This window comes from Hypomesus nipponensis, chromosome 22 (genome assembly GCF_054491055.1).
Source record: "Hypomesus nipponensis isolate SF chromosome 22, ASM5449105v1, whole genome shotgun sequence".
NCBI classification, from domain to species: Eukaryota; Metazoa; Chordata; class Actinopteri; order Osmeriformes; family Osmeridae; genus Hypomesus; species Hypomesus nipponensis.
The window spans coordinates 14,749,517-14,769,258 of NC_140382.1; the positions used below are offsets into that span (position 1 = coordinate 14,749,517).

Genomic DNA, 19,742 nt, shown 5'->3' on the forward strand with positions numbered 1-19,742 from the left:
TGGATAAAGATAAGATAAAGATAAGATAATAAACACTACTGGCATTGATGTGGAAAAGTACACACTTAATCACGTTTAATGTTTGGTTCTTTGGCTTGACGCCAGTGCTTGTAACCAGGAACATGTTTAATGGTTTGTGAAAGCTGGACCTGAGCCTTGCCCTTCAGTATTGATGCTTGCCCTGGTTACAGCTAACCCAGCCAGAGTGAGTCGGGGCTGTGGAGCAGCGGAGGAAAGTCATTTATCTGCCCTGAAGGACCTATATCTGGACATACTGCAAACACTCTACACCTAAAAGGCCTTTACTCTTCAAATTTGAGGTAATTCTGCCATTGTGTGGTGTTAAAGGAGATTAAATGGTAGGTCCGGAACCATCCCTCTTTAACTTGAGAGAGTTAATGACAGGCCACATGTTGGGGGATGACCTGGCTCCCGTGGGTAAGTGGCAATTTAATTCATTTGAAAAAACGATAAATTCCTGCCATGTCATGCTACTGCTCTGTCCTGATTACACCAAGGTCAGACACCCGAAGACACCAAAAAATAGCTTCAAGAAAACAAAGACTCCAAAAACTGAAAATATATATTTTTATTCATTGAGGTAAGCAATTTACATTATTTAATCATCCGCATCCAATTCCCCCGCAAACACAGACGAAAAAACATATTCAAAAACATGTTTCATCTGTTAACAGCCAACGTTTGCTCCCGGCCACTAATGATATGCGTGATCATGTTCCCCATTAAACCTGCACTCATGATTGCCTCTTGAGTTAATGTAACGCATCACCCAGGAATCCATCCCCTCCTCTTCCTTTATAAAAAAAAAATATGTTTTTGAAACAAAAGCGCAGATGTGAAGCCTCTGTCATTTCTCCTTGCTTCTCGACACTCGCATTACACATATGAATGACTGGTCTGGAAAAACACTAGCCGAGCAAGCCCCAGCCTTTTATCCCAGCCCTCATTAAAAATCCCCCCATGTTTAATTAAAACGCAACCTGGCTGCTCTTGAGGGACAGTTAGTGGTCCCTGGTACGGGCTCTAGGTATTCAGAACAGCCAGCGATCCTGCCAGGCTCTGATGCACACTTGTCTTAAGTGAAAGGGAATGAGGGAGCAAGCGTGCTTGTCCCTGAGTAGTTTCTTCCCTCCAAAGTGTATACTTGTGTATTAGCACCCTCCCCTCTCCCCATTTACACAGAACAGTGATGTGTTTTTGTCAATTTGGCTTGTCTTACACCCAAACAAGAAGAATACAAGTCCACAGTCTGTAGAGAAAGAAGGTCACGGTGAGAATCCTTTTCAGATGAGTTAGAACCCCCAAAAGATGCTAAATGAAAACCCAAATAGTTATTTCTGAACAGAAAATGATTTTTACTCTGAACCTATTCTTTCAGAGTCACCCTAGGGACAGAGGTTTCTCCATAGCAGTCCTTATTTACCAGAGTGGTGCTTTGTAGTAGATTGAATGTTGGTGAATCAAAGCTGGTGCTGTTGCTCACAGGCAAACGAACATTTGCACTCAGATTGATGGGTTCCATCCTAACAGTCTGAGGACACTTCATTCTCTAATCTCCTTCTCTTGACTCCACGATGGCTGAATAATTAGTCATTCGTGAAGTGAGGTAGATGGGTTTTACTTTAAAGGGACAGTATTACATTTCTGTTTAGTGGATTTTATGTAGCGTGTTGCAGTAGTTGGTGCTGAAATAAGAGTATGAGAGTTTTACTCTAAATAAGCCATAGGATGAAGGCTACACCAAACCTTGTGTATCCTTTCACCGTCTTACACACACACACATGCGCGCGCACACGCACATCACACACAGACGTGCACACACATTAGTATATCCCCCTCCCCTCAGCATACGATAACAGACGACTGTTTTTAGTTTCACGTGATTAGTGTTGCATGCATTCATTAGAGACCCCTGCTCAGTCTTTCTCGTACTCCCATATTTCTCTCTCTATCTCAAACGGAGAGACACAGAAGGGGACCATACACCTGTGCCTTGAAGTGTGGTTTGGGGAAAGGAGATGTGGAACAGTACTCTCACTCATAGGTTAGTACTTTGTTTTCCATTGTGTACTCTTTAGTTAAGTAAGGGGTTAAAAGCTGTATATTTTGCACTTTGTGATCGAAAAACAATATTCAAAGATCAAGCGGAATATATTGTTCATGAATGGAAATAATGGGATGTATATTTTAGATAAATGATTGATGTATTCTAAACTCAGGGAGTCTTAAAGGTGGCTGTAAAAAGGTATAGTCTACTTGTGTGTTGTTCTGCGTATCCATCAAATGTTCACCAACCAGTGTTGTCTTTGTCTTGCTTTGTTTCAAAGTCAAACATTCCAACATTTACACCAGCTCCAATATTTATCTGTACAATCATGTGTGCACCAGCCAAACACATACTGTATTCCACAAGGACGTAGATTAATTACTTATCTGCACATTTTCAGCACCATATAGAATCACCATTCAAAAACACATTTCCACAAGTCAGTTTTGATAAGTACTTTTAATAAAAGGCTTGATGCTTTTCCAGTTTTTGCTGAGGCCATATGCTATCATGTTGATAAGAAGGAGAGTTGGTCATACTACCCTCAGGAAATGACATATGGGGAACTGCTGAACTGTACAGTTTAATACTGTAAAATATGCTATGCGACAAGCCCAGGCTACGACCCTGCTCCTAATTCCTAGAAAGTGAAGTCAAAACATAGCTGGAGTCTACTAGTGGTATGAATCACCAGATTGACTCTATTAATTTGCTTATTTTGGATACTGTCAACATTTAAGGGGAGTGGGGGTGGGGGTGGGGGTTAAAAGAAAAAATAAGCACACTCAACCAATCTAACCATTCTGCTATTCCAGACAATTCTTTTCGTTTTTTGAACAGATGAAAAGATGAACAGGAAGTGGTTGCTATTAGTCCTTCTCAGAATAAGATAAGAAGAGTGAACTTGAAAGAAAAGAGAACATTCTCAGTCAGGGCAGCTAGAGTATTTGTTTTCTGGCGGTCCACTCACGAGTTTACTGTTCAATGCAGAGCTGGGATCAGGAGCATTTCATTTTATTTCAATATATTAGATTTGATGGATTTACCTTTTTCTATTGAGGTTTAGCCAGATGTTCAGAAGCAGACACCCAGACAGACATACGTTCACCCAGGTCGGCAGCTGCATAGAGACACACACACACACATACGTACGTACACAAAGAGACCATTCCAAGCTGAAACAACAGCACGGCCCATGGTTTGAGCGTTTATGGTGTTCTCCATGACAGGGATGTGTGTGTGTGTGTCTGCCTGCACAGACACTGCAGCTTGTTTTTAATAAGCCCTCGTTGACTGTCCTGGAAAGGTTAAGATGGTGGGTCAAACAGAAGCTGGGGGTGTGAGTGGAGGGGAAGTCGGGGTGGGTCAGTGAGGCGTTGACACGCTTGGAGAAGAGCACAAATTTTTCTCTAATAGCATTGTGATGACCTCTGAGATTAGATACCGACCTTTGAACCTTTGTCCTAGACTCCTTGGATCATTCCGTCTGAAACAACAAAGACAATTCCAACTAAGTGAGTTGTTGTATATCTGACCGGTTTTCAAGCTCAAGCACATCTGAAGCACATCTGGGAGACTAGAGTTTCCTCACATTTCCACACACCTTTTACACAAGACTTTTTTTTTCTTTGAATACAACCTAATGATTTACTGACTGAATATGACATGTCCACAGTGTAAACTTGTATCAGTGTAAACATTTAAATGGACATTCTTGGTGTCACATTGTGAGCTCTATTTAAATCATTACACACCTAATGCAAGTAGGTTATTGGGTGAGGGCTGATTTGAGAATTCAGTGTCAGTATAAATATTTATAGAAATGATGATGTGAGATGTCTGATAGAATTGGGTCGACCTGCCATTACACCACAAGGTCGGTGTTCTCCACAGGTTTCGTGTCGTTTTTCCTGGCAAGTGTGAAGAAAGGGATTCAAAGGGAAAGAGGAAAACCACGCATACTTGGATGGATGCAGTGATGTGTGATTGTGTGCATGGAGAAAAAGAGCAGTCTGCCCAGAGACTAAAGCCATTTGCGTTGTTGATGATGAGGGTGATGAAGATCAGTACAATTCCGAGGAGTATGTTGACAATGAGGATGACAAGGAGGACTATGACATGGACATGGGACAAGGACTGACACGTCACTCTGTTCTACCAAACCCCACGTCTCTGCACAACTGCACAGTCCCTTTGGTGCTCATTAAAAGCCATTCTTACTGAAGTATAACATCTTTCTATGCTGCTTCTGATTTAGGCTCTCCACCCCTCAGCTGTTTCTATCACAGTTGGAGTAACACTTGTTCCGCTAATCTGAGTCATCACATCGTCCCTCAAAAGAAATCTAAAGAATTTGTGTAGCGTGCAACAGCAAACCCACTGTCGCAACAGCTCAGAGAACCTTGTTGTTTTGTCGTACAATCCTTCTTTTTTTGATTTGGCCTTTTATGGCTTTATTGGACACAGATGGTCAGGAAATGTATGGGAGAGGGAGTGGGGGAGACTTGCAGAAATGACCCGAAACTGAGTTGAACCTGGGCCATTGTGTTAGGGACTCGTCTGAAGCTGGTACGCGTTCTACTATGTGAGCCACCAGGTTGCCCCAACAATCCTTCTTTAGTAGGCACTTCTTACCTTTTAAAACAAACCACAAAGTAAAACTGACACAGTTCTCACCATGCTGTATTCAAGGACAAAACCAGAGCTTTGTGATAGATCCCCACGGCAGTGGAAGACGTTCTACCTGTCAGTTTTTCATGATGTGGCGAGCCAGACAAGTTCTACTCCAAGAGAACTAATGACAGCTTACCCATGAGAGAATTTCTTTAGTCTTCCCCTGGGAGACTTAACCCAGGAACAGGTCAAATATCTTTATTATGGTTGTCAATATTCCAAAATGACTGCCACCAGCAGCCTCCTCCAAGTCCTTATGACCCATGTAGCTCTCTATTTGGGTTGTTTTGGCTTCATTCAGATGAAACACGCCAAAGATTTTTGTTTGTCATTCTCATCAGGTTAGTGAGGTGCGTAAATAAACTTAAGAGGGGCTCTGGTTTTTCTCATTGAGTCGAGTTGAGGCCATGGATAGATTGCAGCCCAGTTAGGGTTGAGCGCCACAGAGCAAACAGCTCGATAATCAAGCTAAAACACACATACTGGGTATTACCGAATGAGAAAGTACCTCTGAACTTTATCGGGGACCAAATTCTGGGTGGTTTGCATGCTTTCTAGAGTTACTTGAGCATCCAAATAAACTTCAATGAAGATTTTTAAACAAACGGGGGTGCTTTGAAACCGCTCACCAACTGCTTCTTAAGGCCAAAAGCCTCATTAATGACCACGTGTACTTCCTTGTGTTTCGACAGACCCAGATCAAGCCATGGATAACAGCAGCCTGGGCTGGCTGGGGGAAGGGAACACTTCTCTCCTGAACGACTCGAATTTGTGCGGCCGCTCAAGGCACCAGGCCTTCCGCGTGGCACTGTACGCCTTCCTTACGGTGGGCATCGTCTGTACGGTGGTGGGAAACTTCCTGGTGGTGCTCGCAATAGCCTACTTCAAGCAGCTACAGTCGCCCACTAACTCCTTTGTGATGTCGCTAGCTGTGGCAGACTGCCTCGTGGGCTTGGTGGTGATGCCCTACAGCATGGTGCGGACAGTGGAGGGCTGCTGGCTCTTCGGCGCCCTTTTCTGCAAGCTCCACTCCAGCCTGGATGTCATGCTCTGCACCGCCTCGATATTCCACCTCAGCTGCATTGCCTTTGACCGCTACTACGCCGTCTGCAACCCGCTGGTCTACTCCCTCAAGATGTCCCAGAGCCGTGTGGTGATGCTCATCGTGATATGCTGGGCAGTGCCCATCCTCATCTCCTTCGGCCCCATCTTGCTAGGTCTCCACATGGTCGGTGTGGACATCCCCCTCCCCCCTGACGTGTGTGTCTTCCTGGTCAACCGCGTGTACGCTGTCATGGCCTCCCTGGTGGCCTTCTACCTCCCCATGGCCATCATGCTCGTGGCCTACTGGAAGATCTACAAGGCGGCCAAGAGGCAGGCCATGCAGATCAGCGCCATGGAGAGCCAGATGGCGTCTGGAGTGGGCAAGGACTCCAGCAAGAAGCAGAGGCACCGCAACGCCATGAGGAGGGAGAGGAAGGCTGCTAAGACCCTGGGGATCATCATGGGGGTGTTTCTCCTCTTCTGGGTGCCCTTCTTCACCGTCAACATCGTGGATCCGTTCATCAACTACTCCACCGCCGAGGTGATCTGGGACATCTTCCTTTGGCTGGGCTACGTCAACTCCTCCCTCAATCCCTTCCTTTACGGGTTCTTTAATCGCTCCTTCCGGAGGGCGTTCCTCATGATCATGGGATGTAGGCTCTGCCTGCCCGGGACTTCAGCGGGTATGGACCTTTCACACTCTAGGAGAGATGCCAACGAACGCACTGAGAACCAATAGTGCAAAGAACTAGGTAGAAAAATGTATTTTTTCAAGGTTTAAAAACACAATTTTAAAGTTACCCAAGATTGTTTAAATGCAGTTCACAGTACTGAAAATGGTTCAGGGCAAACCAAATCAACCTTTAGCTACAGACGTTTGTCTCTTACAAAGATGATTTACACTTTTAACTTGAACTGTGTACAGTAATTTTGGTTATCCAAAGGGATCATGTTTGTGCAATGATCAAGTTTTTGAAAGACGTATTCACTTCCTAAAACATCAACAATGTGAAAGAAACTTTCTGTTTGATGGTTAAAAAGGGTGGAAATGAACAGAATGGAATCCCGGAAGCCCAAATGACAGTGTGCAAATAAACACACAATTTGGGTCAGCATTGCCAATGGAAAAATGTGAATGCCCTCAAGTAAATGTTGTTCTAGCTTTGTAAATAAATAAAATGTCAGTTTTGCTTTGTATAAAATCCTCAATGTTCCAAAATAAATGTATGTCATGTCAGTTTGTTTGCATTTTGTCCTGAAAGAGCTGCTACTGTTCTGGGCACATTGTGTATTCTTTATTGGCTGAAATTATGAACATGTTGGCCAATACAAGAAAGTATAACCTTGAATTGAATTAATATACTCTGTCTATGTCATCATTGTACAGAGCACTTCCTGGATTTCCATTGAAATAGGAAGCTTTTACTTTTAATAACAAGCAAATTGGATTTGGATCCAATATTTAAAGAACTGTGAGGCTTTATTGCCCTAAATTAGCCACACAACTTAGCTGCCTATGCACACATTGTTTGTGTTTGTATTACAAGCTGTGATTGTTTCAGTTGTCTTCACAACGTGATTACAAGACTATGTTTGATGGAGGAAATAGCTGGAGCCAAAATATAATGTGAAATATGGTTATGTTTTGATTAAACTGTGCTTATGAAATGATTAGTGCCTTTAGTTGAACAGACGGGGTCATAGACTGGCACCAGCCCGTCCAGCCATGCCAAGTAAGAATAATATGGGAGAGAATGAACTTCAGGACACTGTGCCAGAAAGTGTGTGTGTGTGTGTGTGTATGTGTGAATGAGAGAGAGCAAAGGATAAAATAAAGGATTTTGATAACAATGTGCAGAAGAGGAAGGAAATGCAATGGTTTGAGGATGTCCTCTCTAAACCTCTTCGTAAATACCTTTCTCACATGCACTGTGACCTCACATTTTGAAAGAGCAGAAAAACTGATCATGAAACAGATCATGAAACAAAAAAACAATCTGAAAACAAAATCAAGAGGTTGGTTAGATGGCTAAGAAAACAACAATTTTTTCACAATATGTACTTCAAATAGAATACAACCCCCTATATTTATCTATATATTTATGGTATCCATCCAGCTTGTGAGTGAGGCAGAATGACAAAGTACAGCTTTAATCATGGCTTTACCCTGCTGAGTGCTTTGTGTTTACCCTCTGAGAGATTCACTACACACACACACACACACACACACACACACACACACACACACACACACGCACATGCACACGCACGCACACACGCAGCATCCCACACGGGGTGTGCATCACAGGTGGATTAACCATTCTGCAAAAGGAAGCACACTCTCTCAGACATCCTGGCAGCCAGACATTCACACACATCCCCACCCACCCAAACACCCCAACACACACACACACACACACACACTCTCAAATCAACAAATTGCAGCAAAGCACAACTTCTGCATTGCCACAGGACCTTTCCTGTTCTTTTAATTTCACCTACAGTAGTACGGCTGGTAGAGACAGAGGAAAAAGTTGAATAAAAAATAGCTTCCTCAGAAATTATTCTACTTCAACTCAGCTCCACCTGCTCAAATGGAACAGAACTTTGACTTCAACAGATCTCAGCTGAAAATGTCTGGTAGGAATGTAACGAAAAAAATAATGCTCAGCCTCTCCCGTTCTGTGTAATTAATCGGACGATAAGCATCACGCTGCATGGGTTGGGTTTTTTGAAAGAGGAAAAGGATGTGGAAGGTATTCGAAAGAGTGCTGGCTTGACACAACAGTGGAGTGAAGAATTCGACAGTTTGGTCCTCCCCAGAACCCAGAAGGGCTTCTCCTCAACACCTTGAACAACACACTGCTAGACAGACTCCACTTGCACCTGTTGTATCACGGTCTCCTGGTTTGTTTGCTGAAAAAAAAAAACATCTAACTTACTGAACAAGATGAGTTCCTTTTTAAAGACAAAATGTTCATATTTGTTTTTTGTGAGATGTCAGAAATTTGTATAAATAAAAGACCGTTGAACAAACATTTATTAGCTGACTCACGTTTGGTTCAGTGATTTACATACATTTAGAAACATAAGAACACATTAAGAAATGTAAAATTACAGAGATACAAAGAGAGAGAGAAAGGGAAGGACAGAGACAGAGACAGGGAGAGAAAGAGACAGAGAGAGAGTTAGAAAAAGACAGAGACTCCACTTAGTAAGCTGTTCCTTACTGACATTTTTGTGTTTCAGTTCAGAATTTGGCAGCGAAACCCAACATTTGAGTCATACTTCAGACTATGATTTATCTTTGACTTTCGCAGTGCACATTTCCTTCTCTTTGTCTCAATATTCATGAGCCGATAACCCACGAAGACAGAGAGTAATCTCATACTTTAGTGGAAGTGCAGTTGTTAGCTATGGTGTAACGCTTCCTTTATCATCAATCAATATTGTGTGGTGATACACTATAAATAAGGAATAAGTCATGCATTTTTCAAACAGTCACCATCAATAGTGACATCTGCTGGGAATGACAGGTATGTGCCAAGAATTTTGCCATGATAATATTCTTGAATGGCTGATTCTGTAATGGGGGTTAGGATTTTTTTTGAATTGGCAATTTTAAGAGACAAGTGAATCAATATTGTATTGTTAGCGTGAAAAGCACTGGGATGCAGAATAAATACAAAATTGGTTTTCTCTTTTTTATTTTGGACAGTGACAGACATCATGGCATCAGCAAATACAAACAATAAACCACAAATCTTTTGGGGGGGCAAAGCAAATAAGACACCTGGGGGGGTTCATGGTTTTAGGTCAGCAGTGGTCCTTTCAAAGGCAAATTACCTTTCGTCTGTGTCTTTTTACACGGCCAACTCAGGTAAAAGAGTAGTCTGTCAATAGTTATTCAGTTTGTCTGAAGTGCTCAACATGTGCTGTTTAAACGGGAAAATTCATAGGTAATGGATAGCTCATGTCAGGACATCCCTGTTTAGTCTTTCTCGTTACTCCATTATCAGTTGCCATGGTTAGCCAGATTTTCAACCAATGAATATTGTCCAAAAGCTTCAAGTCAGTCCCTCTGCAAATATCATGTTTCAGGTGAGCTGAAAACTTGTCTTAGTGCCAGTCAATCATTAGTAAATTGAATGTCAGAAGTGGTGTCTTTGTGGTTCTGCTGGCTTTTTTAGCTGGCTGAAAATAACTGAAGGCCACAGTCACTGCAAGCCACTCCATCCTTCTCAACATTGAAACGCTCATCTTGACCAGAGCGAGATGTTAACACACCTTTCTAACGCGTGACTTCCACAGTGCTCATCTCATTTCAAGGTTGGCTTTAATTAAATATTTTTTCCCTCAGAGTAGAAGCTTCCCTCCTTCTAAAAAGAAAAATCCTCTTGTTACATTTATCAGAGGTGTGATATCATATTTTGGACCAATTTGTGCTTTGATCAAAGAGACTATTTCCCGAAACTGGCTGAAACCCTTTGATGGCAATGACTGTGAAAAATCTTTACTTTATTCTCCAGTGGACATATTTCCTCAGCAGATTTCCTGTTGGTCACATGGCCCCGGTAGGTGAGAAATCATTGGACGGCAATTTCAAGTCTCTAAATATCAGTCTCCTTTAGACCATAACACTCTGACAGGTCATAGATCTGGTAGCTACTCTGCTCGGCACAGTCGTTGAAGATCCCCATGGACACGGTGTCAATCTCAGCCCGTCCCAGCGCGGGCGTGGTCCCTTTGACTGGGCCCCCCTTGATCTTATTGGACAGGTTGTTCATCTTCTCCCTGAGCTGGAAGGAGGACTTGTCTAGTGGTGAGAACAGACTCCACCCCTTGAAGCTGATTGGGCGACCTTTGCCCTTATAGTAGAGAGGGTTCCCGCACGACTCGTGGATGGCGAAGCCGGGGTGGTAGTCGTCTCGGCGGTCCCGACTGGTGGCGCCCTTGACGGCGGTCCGCCAGCGCTGGTCGTAGAAGCGACGCAGGACTCTCCGGCGCCGGTGACACTGACACCTCAAGAGACGAGTGAAGGCTCGCTGGAACTCTTTACTGGAGCAGGGGTAGATGATAGGGTTGATGCAGCTGTTAAAGTAGCCCAGCCAGAAGATCACCTTAAACACGGGGTCAGAGGGCTTCAGGGCTGGGAAGAAAGAGCCTACAGGGAGATGGAGAGACATTGGTTGTTAAAATGTGTATTGCAGTTTTTTTTTTCTTTACTTTGCTTTGCAAGAGTGTATGTGTTTTTGTGAAAATTAACAGTTTTGTCAAATGAACTCCCTCATAGTTTTAACCCTGTGCCAAACCAAAGAAATTATAGTTGTCCTCTCTCACACATTCACTCTCTCCCACACACACTAACTCTCTCACACACATACATAGCCATCACAGACGTGTGCTTGCAATTTTCCACCTTTCATTGGTTCAGAGGTGTTCTCATCAAAGTACCATAGTTATAAATAGCAGGAAAGACACCCACAAGTGGAGAAAGGGCGGACAGGGGAAGGGAAAGTAGGAAGGTGTTTGAAAGTATTAATGATGCGACCATGGATCACAATGGCCTTCTCTCGGCCAGAGAGGAGGTAATTGGCTGTAATTTGGTCTGGGAGATGAAAGGACAGTTCTTTAAGGACAGATGGGTAATGGGAGCGCCGGCAATGCACCGCGGGAAGTTTGGGACCTTTGGAGACAGAAAATGTTAAAAGAAGGCGGGGGGGCGAGCGTTCCACAACGGAAGCTTTTTTGTGTTTGTTTGACAGTGCTTGTTAGGGAACATTCTGTGTTTTGTTCTTTCATCGTAAACTCTGTCCTGGACTTGGAGATGACACCGTTCGTTAAAGAGGCCACCGCTCGTCCTCCCCCCTACGATATGTGTTCTTGGTGTTTTTTTATGTGTACTCTACACACAGGCTCAACCTGAACATGTCACTCCTCCAGAACTGTGTGTGTGTGTGTGTGTGTGTGTTTGTGTGTGTGTGTGGATTTGTTGTATAAACACAAACTACCCCTTTTTGCCCTCTCCTGCTCAGCTCAAGATTGGCTTTGATCCTCCTGCAGGGTCAGACAGGATGAGTCATCATGGCTCCTCATCTGTCAGAACTTCCATTCCTCTCTCCAGCTAAGGGATTCATTCTATACAGCATCGACAGGACTAATCACGAATCAGGACAGGCCATAATGGATCGTACCGGTTCCTTTGTATTAATTCTCATTGGTGCGTTGACATCATAATTGATTATTAGGCCCTAGTTACAGTGATAGATATGGAGGGAGTCCACGTCCTGGTGCACTTCGTGGTTGGTCAAGTTATTCAGCACTTTGACGTCCTGAATGTTGTTACCATAATGACGTGAAATGGAAACTGTATTTCATTGTGCCTTCTTCCGCTTTTAAGAGATCAACAGTCTTTAATGTCTTTTAAGTCAAGCTTTTCCATCTGGCCTTTGGAAATGTTTATAATGCTGGGGGTTTTCTATGGTTGCAGTACGAGGTAAGACAACTGGGTGCCAAAGTCCCTGTCAGCTTCCAAGCAACTAATAAAGTATTTGACAATGACAGGGGTGGGGGGTTCAACTTTAAAGTGTGAGCGCTACCATCCGGAGATATATTGTGCTTTTCAGAGTGCACCTTACATCAGAAGTTTAGAATGCACAGACGGGCGTCCTGTCACTCAACCGTGATGGCATGCTGGGTATACTCTCCACCTCTTCTCCACCCCTTCCCTTTGTAACCCAACCCTTGGCTGCAACAGAGGAGTAGAAAGGAGAGAGGGACCGTTCAAAGTCCGCTAACGCGATGTGCCCCCTGCAGGTATTTTTACTTTGTCACGCATCGGTCTGACACAGTCTTGGTCCGGGCTATTTGACATTCAAAGCCTGAGCTAAGCCTGTGCTAAGCCTGAGCCTAATACACACCACTGCTGTGTATCTAGGCTAACTCTTGGGGATATCTTGAGTGATGTCTCTTGTGTGAAAACAGGGTCCTACTACTAACACTGACCTCCGCTTGTATCCATTCTCACAGATGCATCTGGGAAATCTAGGAGCTTAAGCTAGGTTTACTGGAATAGGAACAGTTATTATTATTGTAAAGACGGAACGTCATTTAAAGAATCTTTCAAATCTATTTGATACTATTTCATCATTTTTTTTCAAGTATTTCCTATGTCTATATGTCATTCCAGAATGAGGTGGGGAAACAGCAGTACCATGGGTCCAGACAGGGGAAGAATGGATGCCTGTAGGGCTGAGGCAGACAACAGCACAGTGGAAGATCCTTGACATTCTAAGAAAGTGGTTTGATGGTTTGAATAACTATAAATAGCAACTCTGATTGGGTATTCCCTTTCAACTCTGTGGGACAACCGGCAGCAGTGGCTTCCCCTAAGTCGCCAGGAGACCACAACCGTGTCGCTGGCATTTGCCGTGAGTCCAACCCCACTGGCAAGCCTGACTTGACAGGAAAGACTTGTTGTTGTCAGGAAATGCCAAGAAGACACCCGACTGCCTCAGTGGAAACTGACATTTCACTTAGTCATTGTCAAGTCTGCATGGACATTACCCCATTTGGCTAGGTAATTACAGACGTGAGAATAATTTCTTCTATTTCATCATTCGCAGCTGTGATAAAACGCAGGATAGATTCTGACCCAGCTTTGGTGACAGGAACCAGAGAGAGGATAAAACCTTTCATCCATAAAATAGATGTATTGTATTTGAAAGAAGGTCACTATTTAAATGAAAGTCATTGTCAAGCCTTCTTATGTTGAAATCCAATACATGCATTGACAGACAATAAGTAGTCAAAATTATTTTATTTTAATTTTTTTTTTTTACTGCCAGTTTCCCTCTTCTAGCCAAAGCATTTGAAGTGTTCTATGGAGAATGAGAGAGAAAAAAAATGCTTTTAAAGATATCATCTGCCTTGTTTTTCAGAGCTAATTATTTCCGTTTCCTCTAGCTTAACCTTCTCTCCCTGTAGTCCTGGTGTAGCACTTGGGGACTTTTCACTGTGGCATGGGAATAAAGCTGAAAACATATTAGTGGAGCAGTACAGTTTGTTACGCTCCAAGCCCAAGTTTGTAAAGAACATGAATACAGCTCCCTCAGGATAGGTGGTGTGTTTCAAGTCCTGCTCCCAACATCAGACGCCATTTGTATCAACTGAACCAACACCTCAGGTCGAAGGTTTTAGGTTATCTCTAAGCTGCTTAGTATTTCACATGCATGTCTACTAACCTTTGGTAACAACATTGTATTAATTCATATTTGTCTTGCCTCCAGGGCACTGGAGTTTATCCAACCTTCAGTCACCTGACTCTACGCATGACTTCTTCTGGGGATGGTATTATCATTAGGGGGCAGATGCTGTGCTGTAGGATCTTAATTGATCATTTTCTCCTTATTTCTGCTTTGGAAACAAGCTTTGACTCAATGTTTTTGGAACAAGGTGCTAAGCTTGACGGCTCATTAACTTTGTCTTCTACCATCAGCTTGTCTCAGTTCTGCCATAACATGAACCAAGGCCGTAGCCAATGAGTCAACATTGGGGGGGGACAAGTTAATTTTTTAATGATAATTTCAGACAACGTGCGTGGTTGCCTGTCGTTGCGTAGCACATTTACATTTGTATTTATATTTTTATATCAATGTATTGAGGGGGACATTTTGACCAGATTTTAGTTTTTTGGGGGGGGATGTGTCATTGCTGTAGGAGAACGGAAACACACAGGCAGCCCACAACAAAGCCTTCCTACGACGGAGCAAATATTTAAGGATTACAGGATTGTATGCGGTCACAAAGAAGCCCTTCGAAACAAAAACCCTGCTCTGAACTGTGGACGGAGCCTCTTGGATTGACCTTGTGTTTGCATCATGTCGATGGGTAATTCATTTCAGGCATTTGATAAACGCTCTTTGTGTTTTGCTTGTGGCAAAACTTGTCTCCACCAAACATTTGAGTGGTTTGATCCCAGGTTGATCTATCAAGTACCCAGGCCTTTTCCCACGGTGAAGGCTGCCTCAATTGTTTAAAACAGCACTGCAGAGACAGAGACAGAAAGGAAAAGAAAAGACGGAGAGAGAAAGAGAGAGAAAGTCAGCAGGATTGTACGTTTGGAACTGAGCCCTCTTTCCCATTCTCGCTCCCCTTTTGTCCCTTTTTCACTTCCCTTCCCTTTTTCAGGAACGTGTGGCTGTGTGTGTGGCTCAGACAAAGACGGAAAACATTCTCTTTAACGGCAATCACTGCTCTGATTGGGGCACTGGAGATTTAGATCATTGGATTAGGAGGGGAGGGCAGAGAGAGGTTTGCAAAAGGATTGTATCTATTTAACGTAACGTCTACTGATCTTAATTGACTAAAAACATTTTATGCAATTACAGTAAAGCTATGTGAGAAGAGGTGCGGGGGATAGAGAGATCACTGGGTCTTTTAGGAGGGGGAGGGGCCGACTGGAGGGGCTGGAGGGATGGAGGGGTGGGCTGGTGTATATCGCCTTGCACACGTCTCTGAGTGCGTCCTGAAAGAGGGCCAGGAGATGCTATCAGCTGGGCCAACGGTCATGCTCTGTGCAGGCAATCACAATAAAGGACCGGAGACTTGGCACAAGAGAGAAGCTCTGGGTGATTTTTAATTGTGATTATGTCTTGTGTTTACCATGAAGGTCTACTGTCATAATGGGCTAAAATACAGGACTGGCTTTTAGTATAATGATATTGCACATTAGTTGAATATATTGGAAAGAGACATACTACATCATAAATAAATTAAAAATCCCCTATACTGTACCTTCTTACAATTTTGAAAAACACATATTTACAAAATAGTGTACAGTGGCATGGGCTATCTCACCACTAACACTTGATACCATTTAATTATTTACAAATTCCTATGTATCTACAATTCTTTACCATAAGTATTGCTAGTTACACGGTAGTTAAAGTAACTTTAATGTAATGGATTGCCCAATTATGTCATTTAAGATTAATCTCCTAAATATACATTTTCACCAGATAATGATTGTGAGAGCACATGATCTAAATCTCTCACACAATTTGATTTACATTATTACAATCCCCAAGCAGCAGCAGAGAAAATTATTTTCCCAATCCTTTACCCATATCTCCTAGCCCTGTCTTAGTAACCTATACTGTAGTTTGGTTGTTCAGTTGAAAAGATGCTGACATCAGAATACTATTGGGTCTGCTCCTATGAATGAAACGGTGGCCAATTATCTGTGTTATGCTGTCATGCATGTGTGTGTACCGTACTAGCTGATAAGTTGATGTGGTGCAGCATTTTCTGTGTGGGTATGGTTATGCGTATGCGAGTATCTCCGCTTATGAGCGTGGGTGTGGATGTTAGTGTACGTGTGTTCGATGTGTTCTCATCATTATGGCTCTCCGGGGTCTGGTCTTCCTCGTTGAAGCACATTACCAGAGATAATTATAGTTTTACTTCATTGCTCTACGCTTCATAACATCTAACCCCATCTTCACATTAAAGACAATTTTTGGTCATTAGCATTGGCTGGGTGAGGATGCTTGGTGCTCTTTAAGCACTTCACCTGTGTGTGTACCGCCATGCTGAATGAGTAGCTGTGGTTGGGCATTACACGTTATCACAAGGTATCCCAGAGTCCTTTGGCCATTTCAGCTTTAAAAGACTTATAGAAGTGAAGTGAGAGAGTCCTACATTTGAAGAGTCAACCTCCAATGAACCACAATGACAATAAATAACACTTTTCTGTATGTATGATTTCAAAGCATATGTCTTTTTCCTGTGTTAAGGCACAACCTGAATGACAGTTGCCTCTATGCTGTTGCGAGGGTCATGTACTGCATGTGTTGATGTACTGTTATTGTCATAGCGCGGTTGTTTATGAATTTGACCTTTGGTCATGTTCAATGTACAGTTCTCGGAATACGCAGTTGGACGTGTTTTGACATCAAAAGGTCCAGCTGTGTGTACAAGGACAGGAGTACCACCTGTACTGGTACTGGTTGGTATAAAATATTGCCTCGACCATGCACTTTTGCAGCATTTCCATACAGCTGACTGTAGGCCTACAAATTGTAAGAACCATTCAAATCATTAACCATTACCCTTCCTGAATACAAAATGTATCGATTAACTTGTATATGCCTGATTACTAAGAATACGGATCATCCCTTAGCTGTGCAGTTACATTGGCCTACAGTAACTTATTGGATATTCTAATCACTAAATTGTATAAAAGGGCAGCGTTTTTTTGGTGCTTAATAATGAGCAAGAGTCGAACGCGTTCCTAGCATCCTTGATTCGGCATAGGCCTAATATAATATTTCAGATACAGAATTAAACGCGAAGACGTTTTTTTATATTGCCATAAATTTTCAACGAAATACGCAATGGCACTCACAACCGCCAAACGGATCGTTCTCAAATGTGTTAAATTAAAAAAACAATTTATTTAACATAATTTTATAAGGAATGCATTACTTGACATTGTTCCTAAACTTCACACTTTAAATATTTAAAAATCAGCGTTACGCATGGGACAGACATTTTAACCAATAATTCCGACATGAAACAAATGTATCAACTAAAGAAGACAGATACTTACCCAGTGGCAAAACAAAGAAAAACGGTAGCCAACACAGAATGAACATCCCAACAACGATAGCCAGAGTTTTAGCAGCCTTTTTCTCTCTGGAGAACTTCATCAAGCGCACCGACAGCGAACTTCGGAAAGGGTGATTTTTATTCTTGGAGCCAGCGGAGCGCGTGTCCTCCAGGACACTCCGACAGTGTATCCGGAGCACCACTTCCATCGACTTATTTCTCTCTCGTTTGACTCCCGCCTCTAAACTCTTGGTAGTCCTTCGGGCCACCACATAGACTCTGAAATACATCACTAGGATGACCATGAGCGGGAGGTAGAAAGAAAAGAGCGAGGAAAAAAGCGCATAACCTGGCTCTTCAGTGATGCGGCATATGCTCTCGTCCAAAGGTGGCGGTTCCTTCCATCCCAATAGAGGTCCTATGGAGATGACCATAGAAGACACCCACACGACCACCAAAATTACCCCTGCTTTCTTCTCGGTCATTATGGTGGGGTATTTTAAGCAGTATTTAACCCCGATGTATCTATCTATGGAAATTATACAGAGACTGAGGATAGATGCGGTGCAGCACAGCACGTCCACGGCTGCCCAGATGTTACAGAAGATCCGACCAAAAACCCAGCATCCCAGGACCTCCAAAGACGCAGAAAAGGGTAGCACAATAATGCTCAATAGCAAATCTGCTATAGCCAAGTTGACAATGAAAAAGTTTGTCACAGTCTGTAAGTGTCTATTGCACAGCACAGAAAGAATAACCAAAATGTTCCCCACAATTGCTGCCAATATAAACACAGACAAAAAGACTCCAACCCCGATGATCTGAGCGTCCATATCAATGTTCCTGCAGGTCGTGTTGCTGATGTTTGGGAGTATTTGGTCCGTAAAAGACGCATTGAGTGTTTCAAAATAGATTCCATCATCGCTTTCGTTCTTCAAATTAGAATATGGCATTTTGAAACTCCATAAAGAACATTTCAGAGTGTGATTCCAATCAATGTATCCTGCATATTGTTATTTGACATCAACGATGTTTCAGATTTCGACTGATGGAATGTGTCACCAACTAGCTTGTCACAGAAATGCCCAACCACTAGAGTGGGAGACACAGAACATTTAATCTGTTAATTTTCAGAACAGGACGCACTGAAACATTAAAAAAACTAGCAAAAAACACTTGTGAAAATAAACAAAAGAGGAATGCCCGCTGTCCAAAAATAATTGAGGTAGCAAAGTAGCCCATTCTTCAGTTAAAAAGCTGGAAAAATCGTGGCATACACTGTTGCGTATCACAGTGATAGAAGCGACAGTATTCTCCTGCCTGCATCCTCCAAAGAACTCCAGAGCAAAACGAAGAGTCGCAGGTCGGACTACAGCGTCTGAGAGTCACACTCCTCCTCAGAGAGTGGATGCAATGACGCGTCGCATTATTCCAGCTACATTTCAATATTCCACAAGAGGGCTCTACATCCCGACCTGACCCCATGTCAAAAGATAGCACGAACGTTACCATATCATGCAGGATCAGTGCAATTTACTTCATGAGGTGGATACACCGGATTAATTTACAATAATGTCAGTAAAGTGCAAATGAATTAAATCATAGTCCACACAGTATCATACCGTATACTAATCACATATCTGTCAGGGGGAGTCAGGTGGCTGAGCGGTTAGGGAATCGGGCTAGTAATCTGAAGGTTGCCAGTTCGATTCCTGTCCGTGCCAAATGACTTGTGTCCTTGGGCAAGGCACTTCACCCTACTTGCCTCGGGGGAATGTCCCTGTACTTACTGTAAGTCACTCTGGATAAGAGCGTCTACTAAATGTAAATTTATTCGTGTCAGCCTATATTACTGTAAGAAGTTTATTCAGGTCTTGCAAGCTTGCATCCCAAATTCTCAGAGGTACTAAGTTGTGCCAATAACAGATTCAATTGATTCCACTTTCTAAGAAAAAAAGTTTACTGTATCCATTTCTGAATAGAGAGCATCATTGATCCAGCACCACCCCTGTTTAGGACCCACTTGGCCACATCAAACTGACAAACAAAAACACTGACTGGCCTCATCTGCCCAAATCTGGCCTCTTGGACACCGGGGCCTTGGGGACTGAGCTGTGAAGTTTCCCCCAGTGAAGCTACACAGCTGCCGGGCCCCCAGAACACATCAGCTGGCTGGAACAGAGGGAAAGGCTGTAAGAGCCATTGGTGGGTCCCCCAGGGGGGTGAAGAGAGGGGGGTGGCAGAGAGAACGCAGAGCTGTGGAAGAGCGGACTCTGGGAAAACTGAACCTTCTAGAACGGGGGGGGGGGGGGGGGGGGGGGGAGGGGGGCTGCTTTGTCCACTGGCT

At 43.2% G+C, this 19,742-nt stretch overlaps 2 protein-coding genes across 2 annotated transcripts; one reads left to right on the forward strand and one right to left on the reverse strand.

Moving 5' to 3' along the window:
- The first annotated feature begins 1,914 nt into the window (after positions 1-1,914).
- On the forward strand, positions 1,915-6,524 carry LOC146236774 (trace amine-associated receptor 1). Its single transcript, XM_084687468.1, has 2 exons — positions 1,915-2,065; positions 5,434-6,524. The coding sequence occupies exons 1-2, from the start codon at positions 1,915-1,917 to the stop codon at positions 6,522-6,524; spliced, it is 1,242 nt and encodes a 413-aa protein (XP_084543594.1).
- Positions 6,525-8,920: 2,396 nt separating this feature from the next.
- Positions 8,921-18,724, reverse strand: adra1d (adrenoceptor alpha 1D). Its single transcript, XM_084687969.1, has 2 exons — positions 17,397-18,724; positions 8,921-10,949 (listed from the first exon to the last, which is right to left on the reverse strand). The coding sequence occupies exons 1-2, from the start codon at positions 18,346-18,348 to the stop codon at positions 10,396-10,398; spliced, it is 1,506 nt and encodes a 501-aa protein (XP_084544095.1). The 5' UTR covers positions 18,349-18,724; the 3' UTR covers positions 8,921-10,395.
- Positions 18,725-19,742: the final 1,018 nt, after the last annotated feature.

Excerpts from the sequence above, each read along its gene's own strand:
- LOC146236774 (XM_084687468.1), top strand. The coding sequence starts at position 1,915 with ATGCATTCATTAGAGACCCCTGCTCAGTCTTTCTCGTACTCCCATATT. Across the intron at positions 2,066-5,433 it reads AACAGTACTCTCACTCATAG|ACCCAGATCAAGCCATGGAT; the intron begins GTTAGTACTTTG and ends GTGTTTCGACAG.
- adra1d (XM_084687969.1), bottom strand. The coding sequence starts at position 18,348 with ATGCCATATTCTAATTTGAAGAACGAAAGCGATGATGGAATCTATTTT. Across the intron at positions 10,950-17,396 it reads TTTCTTTGTTTTGCCACTGG|GCTCTTTCTTCCCAGCCCTG; the intron begins GTAAGTATCTGT and ends ATCTCCCTGTAG.